The following is a 15,213-nucleotide window of genomic DNA, read 5'->3' as shown; positions in this document are numbered from 1 at the left end:
GTATATCCAATCCCTTACACCAATTTATGATTTCGAGATACGACTTTGGAGATTTCATGTAAATATTTTTGGGGTTCATATACCGTATATAATTTTGTGCATAATGTAAACAACTTATGCTTGGACAGCTTGTTGATTACCGCTAGGACCCTGTAACGCCTGGAATTGTTGCTGCAATCCCATGATCTAGAGACATATACATATCAGTCATACTATATATGACATGATCAATGGAAAGTATACTCACTTCGTCCTTCTTCTTAGCAGCCTTCTCCTCACTTTCCTTCAATTGACTTTCTACTCGTTTTCTGCAATAAGGGCTTGTCAATCGTACTCATGAACCATCTCGTACCTCTTCAGATACTCACATTTCTGACCTTATGAAATCCAACCTTTTCTCTACGTTTACTTTTGCTTCATTTTGATCTTGAGGTACTAAAGAAGGTCCAACAAGTTTATATACTGTGTTATGTGATTTTAGTTGAGTAAATTCCTGCAAAACCGATAGGTAAGTCATACTGAAGGGACCGATGACCGCTATTTCAGGTACATAGTTTGGGGAGAACAAGGACACTCACTTTCAGTACTAATTCGTTTTCTGATAATTGTGAATCCAATCTTTGTCTAGCTTCTATCACTCCAGCGAGTTCTATGGAAACATCGGGTCAACCAAAGATTCTGCCTTTTCAGCTAACGATATTTTTCGACTTACCAGCTTCAAATTTCTGGAACGCTATTGAAGACGTTTGCAGCTGAGCTTGTAAAGACGCTATCTTCTTGTCGGCCATGTTGGTGATTTGATCGCTTAGTTTGGATTGTAGTAGAGATAAGCTAATTTAGGAAGATATATGTCAAGATAAGCATTCTACTGTGATGGTGGTCTATGCATTTCTCTAACTATTTCCTCTATTTTGACATTACGTTAACTTGTACGCGATTCTGACAAATGTCGATGTCATCACTTTTCATCACGGTAGCTTGGTCAACTTTGATGGGTTTTTGCCACCCAATTTAGCGAAATGTTGAGTATTCTTGCTTCATTTTATTTTGACTTCTCTCAAAAATGAAGTATCATATCAAGTAGAGATGGACAGATCGAAATGGCCAAAGAGAATCCAGGTGGAACACAAAAACGAGCAGCCCCAATAACCGCATCAGCTTTCTCTTTCACGTTAAATACCCCGAAAAACAAGAAATCCAACGCAACCAATCTCGATAATACTACTCCTCTTTCCTCGGTCCATCCTTCAAATCAAACGCCCTCAAAGGTTAAGCGAGAGTACACAACACCTCAGGCACCAAGACTCACAGCTGAGAAAGCTATACCTGAACCAAATCAACGCAACCAAGATGTTAAAGGAGAATATGAACCACTACAACCTATTTCTAATCCATCTGAAACACCTAGAAGAGCTTTATCTTTTCTCAAGCCGTTGAATGCCTTTGCGACACCTTTGAAGCAAGAACCGAAAACTGGAGATCCCGGTCCTTCCTCATCAAGAACTCTACGTAGGCTCAACGAGAGGATAGGTGATGTAACCCCTTTGAAAGAGAGGGAGCAAGATGCAGAAATACCTACAAGACCAAGATTCGCTTTGCATGAAACCCTTTTATCAGACAAAACAGCTGAAAGTTTATTAACAAGAAAAAGAGCAGCTCTTTTAGAGGAAGATGAAGGTTTAGGGGTTTCTCCAAGGGGTAAACGAATAGCTAAATGGAGCGGTAACAGGTATGTCGCAAATGTGTGCTATAAGGGACCGCACTGATTCTGCTATATGACATAGTGCACCACCGCCGTCTGTTCACCTAGCCAATTTGCTTTCTTCCTCTAATTCATCTCTTCACCTGTTCTACACTTCAATGCAACATCTTTTATATCCTTCACAACATGGTACTACACCTTTGCCTCGCTATCGTCAACCGAAAAATGAGGTCTCTGGTAACACCCTACCGAGTATCTCCCCCTTTCAACATATTCAGGCTTCAGCCAAAATTCAGCTCAAAATCGTTAAATCAATTGAAGGCCCAACACATAGTTCCTCTTTGTTCTGGTGTCAAGCTGTCAAATGGAATGATAAAACCCTGCCGGATCAATGGTTACCAGTAGTGTTTCAACCGCTGCCAAATGAATGTCCTAAGCTTGGCATTGATCCCCGTTTACTGGCGATGAAGATGAATGATCAAGGCGAAAAAGAATGGTATGCCGGGATTTGGGCGTGGAGCGAAGTTGAGATGCCTTCAAATGTATCTGATCAAAACAATTTCGACTATGCGGAGGTGGATGAGATTGACAGCGTGGCGTCAATAACCGTTCCGGTTCTAATTGTAACGAGATATCTGATTGTTCCAAAACCAGTTGTATGAAAAGTAACTAATACATGTGTCAATATTATTTATTAGATGTTGTATACAATTATATGAAACCTATAACAATCATTTCAATTTCTTTCGTTGCTGATTTATTCGGGAACTCCAAGCTGCGACCTCGTTTCTCGTTAATAACCGAAGCCATGCTGCAAGACCATCAGCCTCTCAGTGTCCAGGACATTCGGTATACTCACATATTGACTATAAGCGTATGGATTTGTAGCCATCATCCCATACGGGTAACCCATTCCCATACCCATTCCATACATACTGGCGCCGAGGCCATATCCTACAAAGTATCTGGTCAATTGATGTTCAAAGGCTTATAGGTGAAGGACTCACCCATACCACCATATCCGCCCATCATGTATGGAATACCGAGTCCACCGGCGTAATAAGGATTCATCATCTAAACAGAAGTTCATCAGTATTGATTGAGAAGGTTGAACATTTGTCATATGTAGAAATCGACTTACCGAATTATATCCTGGATACATGTTGTAAGAATAAGAGTAAGGTGACCAATAGCCTCCATACATCTACTTGTAGATGGTTACCTATAGGGTTTGACCAACAAATGTGATTGTGATGTTCGTGATACTTACGATCAAGAATTCAAGGGGAAAGGTTGGTTGGGTTCAATAAGTAGCTATGTGTGTGAATGCTGACTGACAGATGTGAGCCTTTGCCACCCTATCATACGCCTAGTCCTGATCCTGCCAGTCTCCGTCAAAGCTGTTCAAACTCTTGCGAATGAGAAGACGTTCCATTGTTGTCATGACGATATGATCAGATGAAGTAACCGGTGATAGCGACAATGATCATTCGGAAAAGCTTGAAAGGGAAACAGCCGGAGACACAAAGGAGGCTGAAGAACAAACTCACTTCTTACATTGACTTGAAATGGTGCTGGTAAGGACAAAGGATCTTTGAGATTTGATAGCTTATGTGATTGGAGCTGGATTATGAAAAGAAGATGAGGACTAGTCAATTTTGTCGCATCAAAAGAGGTGATGAACAAACAATGCTGACAAACGCATCAGGTATGAAACAAGGTTGATAATCGTGCATGGTTGACGTATGTAAGTAGTGCAAAAGAATTTACCATCAAAAACAAACACGTTTTCTCGAAACTTTCAATTTAAAACCAAGCGGAAGTCGGACGAGACTTGTCGTATTCAGAGTATCGATTCTTCTGCTCCGAGAAAGAGTGCTTTAGCATAGGGACATTCGGCTCTTGTCCCAACGATCAGTTTGTCCTAGGTGGCTTAGTTTGAAGATATGAGCATGGAAGGTTGCTACTAGTCTATGAAACCCATTTACAACATAAACTTGTGAGCTCCAAACAAAGGGGAAATGGGTTTAATTGCGGTAAAAGATGATCTCCCCGCGGGGATATACTGTAGCGATATGCGGCATTAGCTGGCATTACAACTGATTACAGTTTATGGCACTAAATTTGTAATAAATTGATAGGTACAATACATAATACCGGGAGTGTAGATTTGATTCTCAGGGTACCTTTTGAACCCCACGTCATTTTATATATCTACACATTCTACGCCCCCACTACCGCTCCCTCGCTTGAACCCCTGCCTTCTTCCCCTCAATCCAGACATGCTATCAATTTAATCAAATTCAGTAACACCTCCGATATAGTGGAGAAATCTGCATTTTCAAGGGGACATTGATTTGCTTCTTTATTAACATACTTCTGATCGTGTTTATCTTTCTTTTGGTTTAGACCTATACCCAATTAACAAAAGGGGTGAGTTTACTTATAAACATCAATCGTACAGTCCTTTGACCCTTGATAGCCCCCGCCTTTACTTCATCGTCCTCTCTCTTCTCAACACCTGACGCTTTGGAACTACTTTGTTGTCAATATTCCTTTGATCTCCTTTGTACTAATTTTGTGGTTGTTCATCAGCTGCAAAAACACAAACACAAATACACGCGAAAAGAAGAGCAACATACTTGAGTTAGTGAGTATTCAAACCTCTTTTCTCCTCTTTGGAACGCAATCTCTTCTATTTTACCTGTATAAATTCATATACATCAAGACACCTTTCTTTTCTCCTCTTACCCTTCATACATCCTTCACACAAGCAGTATTCTATAGCTCATAATGACTTCTAATCTCCAAGGCTTTACCCATCTGCACCCATCAACCATGTCCAACATCGCTGAAAATCTCGTCAACAAGCTCTCTGGGCTTACCACCTCTGATACAGCTCCAGCTGCTCAATCGCCCTCTGCACCAGCATCTCCAACTTCTGGTACTCCCAACCGTGGATCTGTTTTAGACAACGGTACCAACATCGGTTCTGCTTTAGGTCGAAAATCGTCAATGGGGGGATCAAGACCAAGTTTCGCCATGACAAATAACGAAAGTGAAAGAAGAGGTAGTGCTGGTAGTACCGGTAGAGTTAGCAGAAGAGGTAGTAATATTGTTATGACCCCAAGTGGTGCTCAGGCTGTTTATCACACAAGGACTAACGTGAGTATACCGTGTACATAGTATGATAGGGATGAGAGGAAGCAACTAAAGACCCAAATAGCAAGACATCGAGCTCCCTCACGCCGAAAAGAGTACGTTCGTTATCATTGATGTTACCCAAAGCAGTAGCTAAGTCATTGCGATAGAAACGATTGCCGATCATTTGAGAAAGTACGAAAGTCTCTTAACCCGTGAGTCGGCTCTGTATTCTTGCTTCTTGCGTTCGATAGCTGACTTGGCATTTGCAGTCACCCCACAACGAATGCGAATGATTGTCCATTCATTTGAAGAAACTTTGGATAATGGTCTTCAAAAAGATGGTCAAGTTGTTGTAAGTACAAAATCCCCGCACACCTGCCATTCATATGCTGACAATTTGATCTCACAGCCTATGAGTACGTACAGGCTCTGAAGGGCTGAGTAGAATGCATCAGAGTCGAAAGGTGCTCACGATATTTTGACTTCATAGTTCCAACATTTGTTTTTGGCGTAAGTTCAACCATTATAGCGATGGAGAGATTATACTAATTCTGTAAATTTACAGTGGCCTTCCGGAAAAGAAGTTGGAGAATACCTTGCCTTAGACTTGGGAGGTACCAATCTTCGAGTCTGTCTTGTCACGCTTAAAGGTCAGGGTAAATTCGAAGTTACTCAGACCAAATACAGGTTGACTGAAGAACAAAAACAAGATGAAGGTCAAAAACTGTAAGATAGACCTCATATACGTCCGGACGTCGATTTTTAGCTAAAATCCCTCCTTCAGCTTGGACTTCTGTGCAGAATGTTTGGACTCTTTCATCCGTGATACTTTGGGTAGAACTGAAGCAGATGGTATTCTTCCTCTCGGTTTTACTGTAAGTCTTTATTTATACGGTTGCCATTCGCAAAAATGAAACAAACTGTTTCACAAAGCCTATTTGTGATTAGCACTGACAAACTTGCGGCCCTCGTAGTTCTCCTATCCATGCTCGTAAGTAGCAGACATCCGAAGATTGGATTCCGTACTAACCGACCTCCCCATACAGCCAAGACAGAATCGATCATGGTGGTGAGTACGGATACTCGAAATCTTGTTCACGTCACACATTGATTATATTGCAGTCCTCATCCGATGGACCAAGGGTTTCGGTGCTCCTAACATAGAAGGTAGAGATGTTGCTGCTATGTTCATGGAAAGTTTAGCCAAATTCGTAAGTCTTGATTATGCTTATCAAGAGCTCGCGCTGAGCATTGCATATCGCTATTTCAGAACGTTCCTGCCGAACTTACTGCCCTTATCAACGACACCACCGGTACTTTGATCGCTTCCAACTATGTAGACCCTCACACTAAAATTGCTGTCATTTTTGGTACCGGTTGTAACGCTGCATATATGGAAAATGCCGGATCTATCCCTAAAATAGATAGTATCGGACTTCCTAAAGAGCAGGGAATGGCCATCAATGTAAGTCATATGCCATGAATTATGCGAGTCCACATGCGCTAACCGACCTTAAGTGTGAATGGGGAGCCTTTGACTCTTTCGACCATCAACATCTTCGTAAGTGATTTCTAGTAACGTCGTTGTTCCCGTTAACATTGATATTAGCTCGAACCAAATACGATATCATCATTGATGAGTCCTCCAACAAACCCGGAGAACAAGTAAGTTATCCATAATGTCTTCGCGGAGCAAAGCTGATGTCATCGCTGTATTAGTCTTTCGAAAAAATGATCGCCGGTCTTTATTTGGGAGAAATCTTCCGATTGATCATCTGTGAGCTCATTGATGCTGGTGACTTGTTTTTGGGTCAAAACACCTACAAACTTGAAAAGGCCTACGCATTCGATACTGCTTTCTTGTCCTTGATGGAAAGGTAAGTGACACTTTACGTCTTACCTGGGATATTTGTTGACTGAGTCTTTCAACAGTGATATCACCGATGAACTTTTGACCATCATTGGTGTTTTCACCCATTTCTTCGGTGTTGAGACCACTTTAGAGGAGCGACAATTTTTCAAGAAACTTGCTGTCTTGATCGGTACTAGATCCGCTCGACTTTCTGCTTGTGGTATTGCCGCTATTGTCAGCAAGAAAGGGTACCTCGACGAAGGTTGTGCTGTTGGTGCTGATGGATCTTTGTACAACGTAAGTCGTTTCGTTCGATCGCATATCTGTTAGACATGCTAAAACCATCTACAGAAATACCCCAACTTTGCCAATCGTGTACACACTGCTCTCGTAGATATCTTTGGTGAAAAGGGTAAAAACATCGTTACTCATCACGCTGAAGACGGTTCAGGTGTAGGTAGTGCCATTATCGCAGGTGAGTTATCGTCAAGTCATTATCAATGTTAAGCCAACGTATGCTGATGTTATTTGGGATGTATAGCTATGACTAAAGCTCGAAAAGACGAAGGCTTCTTCGTTGAATACTAAATAAGTAAAACAGAATGAAATGATTTTGTGCAAATATACATTGGGCGGACATGCAGTAAAGGGGGTTCTGATTTGTATTATCGATCATAGCATCATCTTGGGTAAATTCTATAACAATTTAGCTATGCAAATATTGAAAACAGTCAAACAGGACTGCTCCAACAGTCATCACGCTTGTTACTGTAGTAACGAAGAAAGAATCAGGGTTTTATTGCTGTCTGAGAGAAAACTGAGTTGTCGGTTCACCAACCTTTGGAGAAGAGGGAAATTTTCGCTTTCGACACTCACCATCAGGACCCTGAGCATAAGGATGTCAACGCTGATCAATCTGCTGACGCTTGGCTGCTGATACACAGACAAAATGCTTAGTACTGCATATCAATACCTCCTTTAGATAGAATATGACAAGGTCGGAAAGGGGCCCATACAATATCATCTATCATCATCATTATCGATCATCCTTGTTTGAAGGACCTCTTGCAAAACTTTCTTTTGAAGACATCGTTTCGATACGATCATATCACCGCCTCATCCGTTATTATTTTGTTGCTGATCATCGAACATATCCATGCTATCACGGTTAAAGCTATATCTTAACCTTTCAGATAGATACCTCAAAATCAGTCCTCGAGAAGACAGCTACTTTGGTTGATCTGGGTTCCATAATTCCTCGAACATGCCTCTTACACTACATCTTCCAACACCACCAGGTACCGAAAGACAGAAACCAACAGGAGCTATCAAGAGTTCTACTCCCGAAAGTCCCACCCAACAAGCTCACAAGACTTCATGTTCGGAACCTGAAATTGATGACTGGAAATCATGGCCGGTAGTTCAATATACCACCTCTCGTCAGCTTCAAGGTTTTCTTTCAGATTCGGACAATTCAAGTGAGGTTCTTTTTTTTTAAACTGGAAATTGAAAAGCTCCATTTGGTGTTTTCAATCCACAACCGTATGCCTGCTAATATTGTCACCCTTGATAGGCGCCCCCGGTCCCAATGAACGCACCAAAAATGAACCCCTCTTTATGGCAACTTCGCCCAGTCCCATCAGCGAAGATCACACGATTGTAGGTGGTTTGTTATGATTCCACACCAGCTAACTGACCACCACCCCGGCATACAGCATGGCGAAGGAACGGACGACGAAATAACTTTTTTGGGAAGTGCAGCAAGCAGGAAAATTGCTCAAGCAAGTAACAAAGGTGTAAGTAAATGTACCGTTTGTGATCAGATGTATAGTGTGTTGCAAGCTGATCACATCAGCTTTTGCAGACGAAATTGACGACAAAAAGACAACAGCCACCCATCCCAACCTCCGCGAAATCAGTCTCTAGTATAGATACAATCCCTTCGGCCGCCGTCATACGGAAACGAAAAAGTCAAATTGGAGATTCCCTCGATAACGATAGCGATACGGACGAGGACATATCCTTTGTCGGTAGAAGCTACAAACACCCTCGTCGGGAGGCAACACAAGATCTAGCCACCCGCTCAAGGGAAGATACACCACTTCAAATGATAAGTCATAAAGATAACCCAGTCTGTGGTAATTGTGGAAGCAATCCCGACAGTCAGTCAAGCGCCCAAGTTCCTAGAGGTAGAGGCACCGGCAGCAGCGTCTTATCTGCTACCATAAGGGGTAACATTACAGGTAAGTGTCGTGATACAACGTAAAGCAGCCAATGTCTGATGATTTGACTCAGCGCTCCTGATGAATCAAGAGCAATCCCTTTTCAACCAGCTGAAGTCCGATCCCAGGATTCAAGACTGGAAAGATATCGCCCAGATGGTCGGGGCTCAAAGGGAGGACTTTGATCGAGTTCGCCATGCAGCCAAATGGTTGCAAGACAATTTGCCTGGATTAGTAGCTAGAGGTCAGTTCTGATTACATATTATATATTGTTCTCATCAACTCAAACATTAGTGTTTCATATCTCCCGTCTCAGGTACGATATCCGGCCTTTCTACGCGTTGATCGGATATATGCATACAATATGTCTAATTTCCTGCAAGAGCAATCATCTGTTCTTCTGTCAATGTGCCCATCACTTCATCTAAACCATCACTACCGTATTCCGTCTCTTGCGATCCAGCTCTAACCGCTCCATCTCTTGCCAATTCAGCAAGTCTTGGGGTTGCCATAGCGGATTTTCCATTATCTTGAGAGGCGAGAGCATTTCGTATGGATTCGGGATAGTATGAGGCAAACGTTAAATATGAAGTGTGACCTTTCATTTCGGCTGTTGGCTTCGTGATAACGATCTTGTCTAATTGAGTTTCTGGATCAATCCAAGTTGCATCATTATTGTCTTGATCCTCAATGTTTTCTTCCGCAACATCTTGTGTTTGGACATCATTTGCCGTTCCATCAGCGTCTAGCTTTCGTTTTGATCCAGGTTCGGATTGATCCATATTGGGAGCTCCAGCTTCAGCTTCTTTCTGTTTCCTCGCTTTATCTCTAGCCATTTTCATTTGTACTGCTCTTCTTTCCACTTTTCGTTTCTCATGAGCCTTCAATCGATTAACAATGGACGAAACGGAGCCCAGATGATCCGGATCAGTTTGAGTTACAAGTTCGTGTGTTCGAATGAGGACCTCTTGCGTGAAAATATCTATGCCACATGGTCAGTTGCTGAATCAACGGGGACCACAGAACAGGACTTACCAGCGAAACCTTCTGAGCGTAAGGTAGAAACAGTTTTTAATACTTGTTCGAGGCAAGGACTAAAGCAACATATTTTTGTGATGATATCAGGCTAGGCGGGGGTGAGCACAACATCCTCACTATATAAGCTCAACGGTTTATACTCACTCGTAAGGTCTTCATGGCATGAGGTATAGCCTCCCAAGGTGCTGGAAGATCCAAGAATACTATTCAAATCAGATTAGTATACCACCTATACGATCAAAGGATGTTAAAACATACCTGCTTCTACACCTGTAGCATCACCAAATCCATCTTTGCATACATTTCTATGCTGTAATCGTACGTTGTTTAAACCGTGGGATTTGAATTCTTCCCTATAAGATGAGTTAGCGAATGCCAAACCGTAAATCGACGTACAAAGCTTTTTCGAATCTAGGCTCATGATACTCAAATGAGCAGACCTGACCTGACTTTCCAACGGTCCTCGACAAACTATGTGTCATACTTCCACTTCCGGTTCCCGCTTCTATTACCTTTCCGCCTACTCGTACACCTAAACGCATAGTTATATATGAGATGTCCGGAAGGTAAAGAATCTGGGTTCGATGAGGAAGTGATAAAGTCCATAATTCAGGCGTAGGTCTAAGCAGGTGTATATATCCTGAATGAGGTGGTGGGGAATGCAGCTGGCTTTATAAGCTTGTATTCATGACCAGGCTGACTCACTTTTGTACCGAATTTTTGCCCTATCAAGTCATTGTGACTATATCGTCCGAACTTATTATGTATCTCCTCTCCAGGAGTAATAATGACAGCGGATAAATTATCTCTAGACTTCAAAGATGTAAGTTATGAGACTCATAGTATAAACCTCAAAACTCACCATATAGGCGATGACTAAATCTCCAGCTTCAATGTGTACCCTTGAATGGAACATTGACTTGTTGTCCAAGCTGGAAGTAGAGCTTTCTGGCTGAGAATCGAGTTGCATGATTGATGGCGATGGGTGAAGGGAAACCAGTGATATGAGGATCAGCACAGTGAGTTTCCCAGGATGATGTCGTTGTCGAGAGAGTGTTCGCCTTTACGAAAGAGGTGATCACAGACCAAAGATCGAGATGATGGTTGACGTTTCCTATATTGACAGAGATGCAGAAATGGAATTGACCAGGAAAAAGATGATTTCAAAGAAATCAGAAATTATGATAAAAACACTAGATTCTTGATTACGTAATTGACACGTAGTAATTTCCAAATATCTAAAATTAAAGATCGTCACTGAAACGAAAGCGAAGTAAGGAAAAGGAAAAAGGTTAATGGTTAACAGTGCTTCATCAAACCTTTGTTTCTGTCTTTGTCTTGCTGTCAGGATCAATCTCAAATATCAAAAACTTGCTACAGACTGACTGGCAGTCTACTGTGGAAGAAAGCTGGTCAAGGATGTCTTCAGATCTTCGCATGCTTTTGCATGCTCTGGTCAATCCTTCATCCAACGAAGGGTATGTGCGAGACCAACAGACCTTCACAGAATTGTTTAAAGAACCAGGTAAGCTTCTTGTGGAGAAACAGTCATCTAGCTCAGGCTGACAAGAACATAGAATTCCTTATTGCTTTGCATGCTCTGGCCGCGGACAAATCTTTGCTTCAGCAAGAACGACACATGGCTTCAGTCATCACTGCTAGAGAATTGAAGAGTAAATGGCGAAGCAAAGCGTGAGTGTTGTCGTCAGCGACCAAAGCTGACAATCATAGACTCGTCCCAGATGCTAGAAAACCTGAAATTAGAGAAAGATTGTTCAGCTTTTTGGAAGAAAGTGATTTGTCTGTAAGCTTTATCGTAACATCATTGATCTTATCAATCTTGACCATTGATTACCGGCTAGATCGCTCGTCCTCAACTTGGTCTACTTGTAGCTGTAGCTCGAATAGAGTACCCCAAAACATGGCAAAACCTTCCTCAGCTCCTCCTTGAACCGCTCCTTACGTGCTTAGCTCATCTCAATAATCTTTCTACTTCTTCTTCGTCGACCAGTACTGTCCTTCTCAACACTCTTTGGACTATCAATGCTCTCATCAAGGAATGGCGCACGGTTAAGGTCTCACATGGTGCTTTAGTTATGCAAAAATTCGAGGATATATTCACAGATCCTGTAGGCAGAGTTTTGAGTGTATGGGGGGATCATGAGAGGAATGGTCAAGAGGATTTGGTTTTGGCAGAAGCTGGTCGATACTCTTTCAAGTAAGTTCAGGTTCATTAAAATACCAGCTCACGAAATAGGATCTTGGCCCGTCTTTGTCAGTGGCAATGGTCCCGAGCGAAAGGCTTACAAACTCAAGAAGCACTACAAAGGGTAAGTTTTCTGTCAACTGTGTGTTAGAACCCTTATAATACACTCGCTTATCACTTGCTGTAGATCAACACCCTCGTGCATCATTCAGTCCATCATGCTCCCATCATACAGGCACACCGTCTTCGACTTGTGGGTCAATCACATTCTGAAAAGCTCATCAAGTCGTTGACCAAACACTTGCGAGCAATCGGTAAATGGTGGAGGGTCATGCTCGGGCTTGATCCTAAAGGGTTCTGCAAGATTCAAGGTGTAACGACAGGTGTCGGATGGTGGTGGGGAGAAGTGGGAGGCGTGGTTGCTGGATCTGATGGAGCTATTGCAAATGATGGTAAGTGAAAAAGCAAATAAGACGTAGCTGACAGTTAGATTCTGATTATTGCCCCTATCCCAAGAGGTTCTTACTTCTTGGCCTTCTCCTTTTCAAGGATGTTCTTCCCATTCTCGCTCATGATCATCCAGATAGTAAGTATATGAATGTCCGGCATCGCTAACGACAGTCTTCACACCTCAATTCATCCTTTCGGCTTTCCATCTTCTTGTTGACAAGCTTCTACCTTTGACTTCAACGGACTTGGAGGCTTTGGAAGATGAACCAGAAGAATGGCTAGTTGGGGAGAGTTTTGACGAGGAAGCATGGGCTTTTGAGTTTAGGGTAAGTTTCATACAGTATCGGCTTTCTGTTTTACAGGTACTGATTTCATTCACTTTGTAGCCTTGTGCTGAACGAGTCTTGATCGCCTTGAACAACGCATGTCGAAACATACCAAAAGAACACAAGGTCATCGAACCAGAGATGATCAAATTGCTTGCCACGACCGAATGTAAGTCACCTTGATCAGACCGCGCTGACATTCAGCTGTACTTCCAAACGATTTGCCTGCAATCTTGCGGCGTGAAGCCGTCTATTGCGCCTTAGGAAGATTGAGCAGGTCAATAGCAGGCTATGGGGGCGTTGATTTCAATGCTCTCTTGAACGGAATGGCTAGCTGGATCGGAAATGGTCAACCATTGTAAGTCGATAATCTCAAGGATATTGCTGATATATAGACATCGAATCGTCAAGAGGCGAGTTGCCTGGCTCATTGGTGAATGGGTCAGTGCAGACGAAGACACTGCCAAGCTACCTATAGTCTGGCAAATGTTGTTACACCTGCTGTCTGAGCGAGGTGAAAGCAGTGATAAAGCAGTTCAACTGAGCGCTGCCATCGCGATCAAGGAGAGCGTCGATGTGAGTCAGACCACCAAGAACGTCCGTAATTTATGCTAATTCCAGGATAGTTGTGGGAATTACCAATCGATTATTTTATTCCATACCTCCAACAAAGTGTCGAAGAATTGTGAGTGAGAATCCTTTCTAGCATAAGCTAACTTTGTCAAGGACCAAATTGCTAGGAGAAGCCGCCACCCTTGATGGGAAACGATATGTCAACGACGCGATAGGTGTTGTCATTGAAAGAGTTGGGGATCAAATTCTGCCCTTCTTACCAAAACTTGCTCATTCCGTCCCGGTTCTATGGCACGGCGCTGGAGGGCTCGAGGGCGAATGGTTGTTCAAAGCATCTCTTGTAGTACTTACTACCAAGCTGGTATCTGCGGCGAAAGTTACCTCTGGTGATCTTATGGAACTCGTTCTTCCCCTGATTGAGGAAAGTTTGCAACCCCCCGCAAAAGACTTTTTCGAAGAAGATGGCTTAATCTTATGGCAAACCGCACTTTGGAACGCTGCTTCACCTTATCAACCTACCAAAGAAACTGGGCTCATTCGATTACTCCCTGGCCTTTTATCAATGTTAGGTGAAAATATGGATCTTCTCTCTAAACTTTTACCCCTCCTGGACTCATATCTATTGCTCGATGCTGCAGGTATTATACAGTCTCATGGACAACCCATCACAGCTACCTTCGCTAAAGCTCTGACTGCCAGTAAACCCAACGCTGATGCCATTCAACGAATCCTCAACACTGTTGCATTGCTTGTTCGGACTGCACCTTTGACCGATCTTGCGCCATTGCTGCTCCATTCCGGTATCTTCCAACATATCACTACCGCCTTAGAAGACGACAAAGCATCAGGCATGATCCTTGCAGCCTACTTGGAGATTTTATCTCGTATTGCCATGCTCAATCCCACTTTGTTCCTTCAATTGCTCTCAGAATCTGCTAAAATGCAAAATAGGGATGGATTGAAACTATTAGATGAGGTTTTAGATGCTCTTTGGAGAAACTTCGATTATGTTGGTGAAACGAGAATGAGGAAAGCCGTAGCTATGGGAGCTGGTGCGCTCTTGACAACAGTGAGTTTCCCCTGGAAATGATAAAGCTAATTCCACTAGGGTGATCAACATGTTTTAGATAGATTTGATGGAGAATTTAGTAAGTTTACATAGGTAAGAGGCAAGCTAATGCGATTAGTGAATATCTTCCTTGACGTTCTTGGTGAAGTACAAGTCGCTCAAGATGATCCTAACGGAATCGAGTGAGTCTCGCGTGCAAAATCTAAGATTGAGGCAAACCTTCTGATCACTTCGACAGAACTGGACTTCGACCTTGGCAAGATGAACATTCTACTCAATGGTCCGAAATCCAAGGTAAATATCTGATCCTTCCTCGTATGGCTTAACTAAACATCGTTTCGCGTATAGGTACCCCTGAAGGCAATCGTCGAACGACATTAGAAGACAATGATCCCGCCTATTCGGTACCTTTGAAAGGCTATATCATGCAAGCTTTAAACCAAGCTCACGCAGCAGGTTTAGGTCCATACTGGAACAAGGCAGATGAGGGAACCAAACGAAGCTTGGAAAAATTCCTTTCTTGAACGCTTTTAAGTAGATAGTTATATAGATAACATTATACGTATTATAAGATATAAGAAACCTTAATTTATGACATGTAACGATTTATACATGAGATGATATCTGTACA

The 15,213-nt window shown here is 42.5% G+C and overlaps 7 protein-coding genes across 7 annotated transcripts; 4 read left to right on the top strand and 3 right to left on the bottom strand.

Annotated features, from left to right (window-relative positions):
* Positions 1–114: 114 nt before the first annotated feature.
* Positions 115–788, bottom strand: L201_002483 (uncharacterized protein; the record flags this gene model as incomplete). The annotated part of the gene is made up of 5 exons (XM_066218259.1): positions 115–186; positions 248–308; positions 369–493; positions 579–649; positions 713–788. 5 exons carry the CDS (start codon positions 786–788, stop codon positions 115–117), a joined length of 405 nt encoding a protein of 134 aa, XP_066074356.1.
* Positions 789–1,100: 312 nt separating this feature from the next.
* Positions 1,101–2,364, top strand: L201_002482 (uncharacterized protein; the record flags this gene model as incomplete). The annotated part of the gene is made up of 2 exons (XM_066218258.1): positions 1,101–1,729; positions 1,785–2,364. 2 exons carry the CDS (start codon positions 1,101–1,103, stop codon positions 2,362–2,364), a joined length of 1,209 nt encoding a protein of 402 aa, XP_066074355.1.
* A 131-nt stretch (positions 2,365–2,495) lies between these two features.
* Positions 2,496–2,864, bottom strand: L201_002481 (uncharacterized protein; the record flags this gene model as incomplete). Its single annotated transcript, XM_066218257.1, has 4 exons — positions 2,496–2,513; positions 2,562–2,656; positions 2,710–2,776; positions 2,844–2,864. The coding sequence occupies 4 exons, from the start codon at positions 2,862–2,864 to the stop codon at positions 2,496–2,498; spliced, it is 201 nt and encodes a 66-aa protein (XP_066074354.1).
* A 1,676-nt stretch (positions 2,865–4,540) lies between these two features.
* Positions 4,541–7,286, top strand: L201_002480 (uncharacterized protein; the record flags this gene model as incomplete). Its single annotated transcript, XM_066218256.1, has 18 exons — positions 4,541–4,867; positions 4,929–4,959; positions 5,014–5,058; positions 5,116–5,198; positions 5,256–5,262; positions 5,337–5,356; positions 5,412–5,572; positions 5,631–5,721; positions 5,821–5,837; positions 5,893–5,915; positions 5,969–6,057; positions 6,117–6,311; positions 6,365–6,407; positions 6,456–6,511; positions 6,566–6,723; positions 6,779–6,995; positions 7,050–7,173; positions 7,240–7,286. The coding sequence occupies 18 exons, from the start codon at positions 4,541–4,543 to the stop codon at positions 7,284–7,286; spliced, it is 1,734 nt and encodes a 577-aa protein (XP_066074353.1).
* Positions 7,287–7,962: 676 nt separating this feature from the next.
* On the top strand, positions 7,963–9,175 carry L201_002479 (uncharacterized protein; the record flags this gene model as incomplete). Its single annotated transcript, XM_066218255.1, has 5 exons — positions 7,963–8,176; positions 8,272–8,357; positions 8,414–8,494; positions 8,563–8,941; positions 8,994–9,175. 5 exons carry the CDS (start codon positions 7,963–7,965, stop codon positions 9,173–9,175), a joined length of 942 nt encoding a protein of 313 aa, XP_066074352.1.
* A 113-nt stretch (positions 9,176–9,288) lies between these two features.
* Positions 9,289–10,928, bottom strand: L201_002478 (uncharacterized protein; the record flags this gene model as incomplete). Its single annotated transcript, XM_066218254.1, has 7 exons — positions 9,289–9,902; positions 9,956–10,046; positions 10,103–10,161; positions 10,217–10,311; positions 10,355–10,533; positions 10,664–10,771; positions 10,821–10,928. The coding sequence occupies 7 exons, from the start codon at positions 10,926–10,928 to the stop codon at positions 9,289–9,291; spliced, it is 1,254 nt and encodes a 417-aa protein (XP_066074351.1).
* Positions 10,929–11,377: 449 nt separating this feature from the next.
* On the top strand, positions 11,378–15,106 carry L201_002477 (uncharacterized protein; the record flags this gene model as incomplete). Its single annotated transcript, XM_066218253.1, has 14 exons — positions 11,378–11,483; positions 11,536–11,631; positions 11,701–11,762; positions 11,821–12,087; positions 12,238–12,288; positions 12,352–12,616; positions 12,786–12,940; positions 13,001–13,109; positions 13,392–13,516; positions 13,567–13,625; positions 13,745–14,582; positions 14,676–14,764; positions 14,821–14,876; positions 14,931–15,106. 14 exons carry the CDS (start codon positions 11,378–11,380, stop codon positions 15,104–15,106), a joined length of 2,454 nt encoding a protein of 817 aa, XP_066074350.1.
* Positions 15,107–15,213: the final 107 nt, after the last annotated feature.

This window comes from Kwoniella dendrophila, chromosome 3 (assembly GCF_036810415.1).
Source record: "Kwoniella dendrophila CBS 6074 chromosome 3, complete sequence".
Lineage (NCBI taxonomy): Eukaryota > Fungi > Basidiomycota > Tremellomycetes > Tremellales > Cryptococcaceae > Kwoniella > Kwoniella dendrophila.
This window is presented reverse-complemented; position numbering and strand designations above follow the sequence as displayed.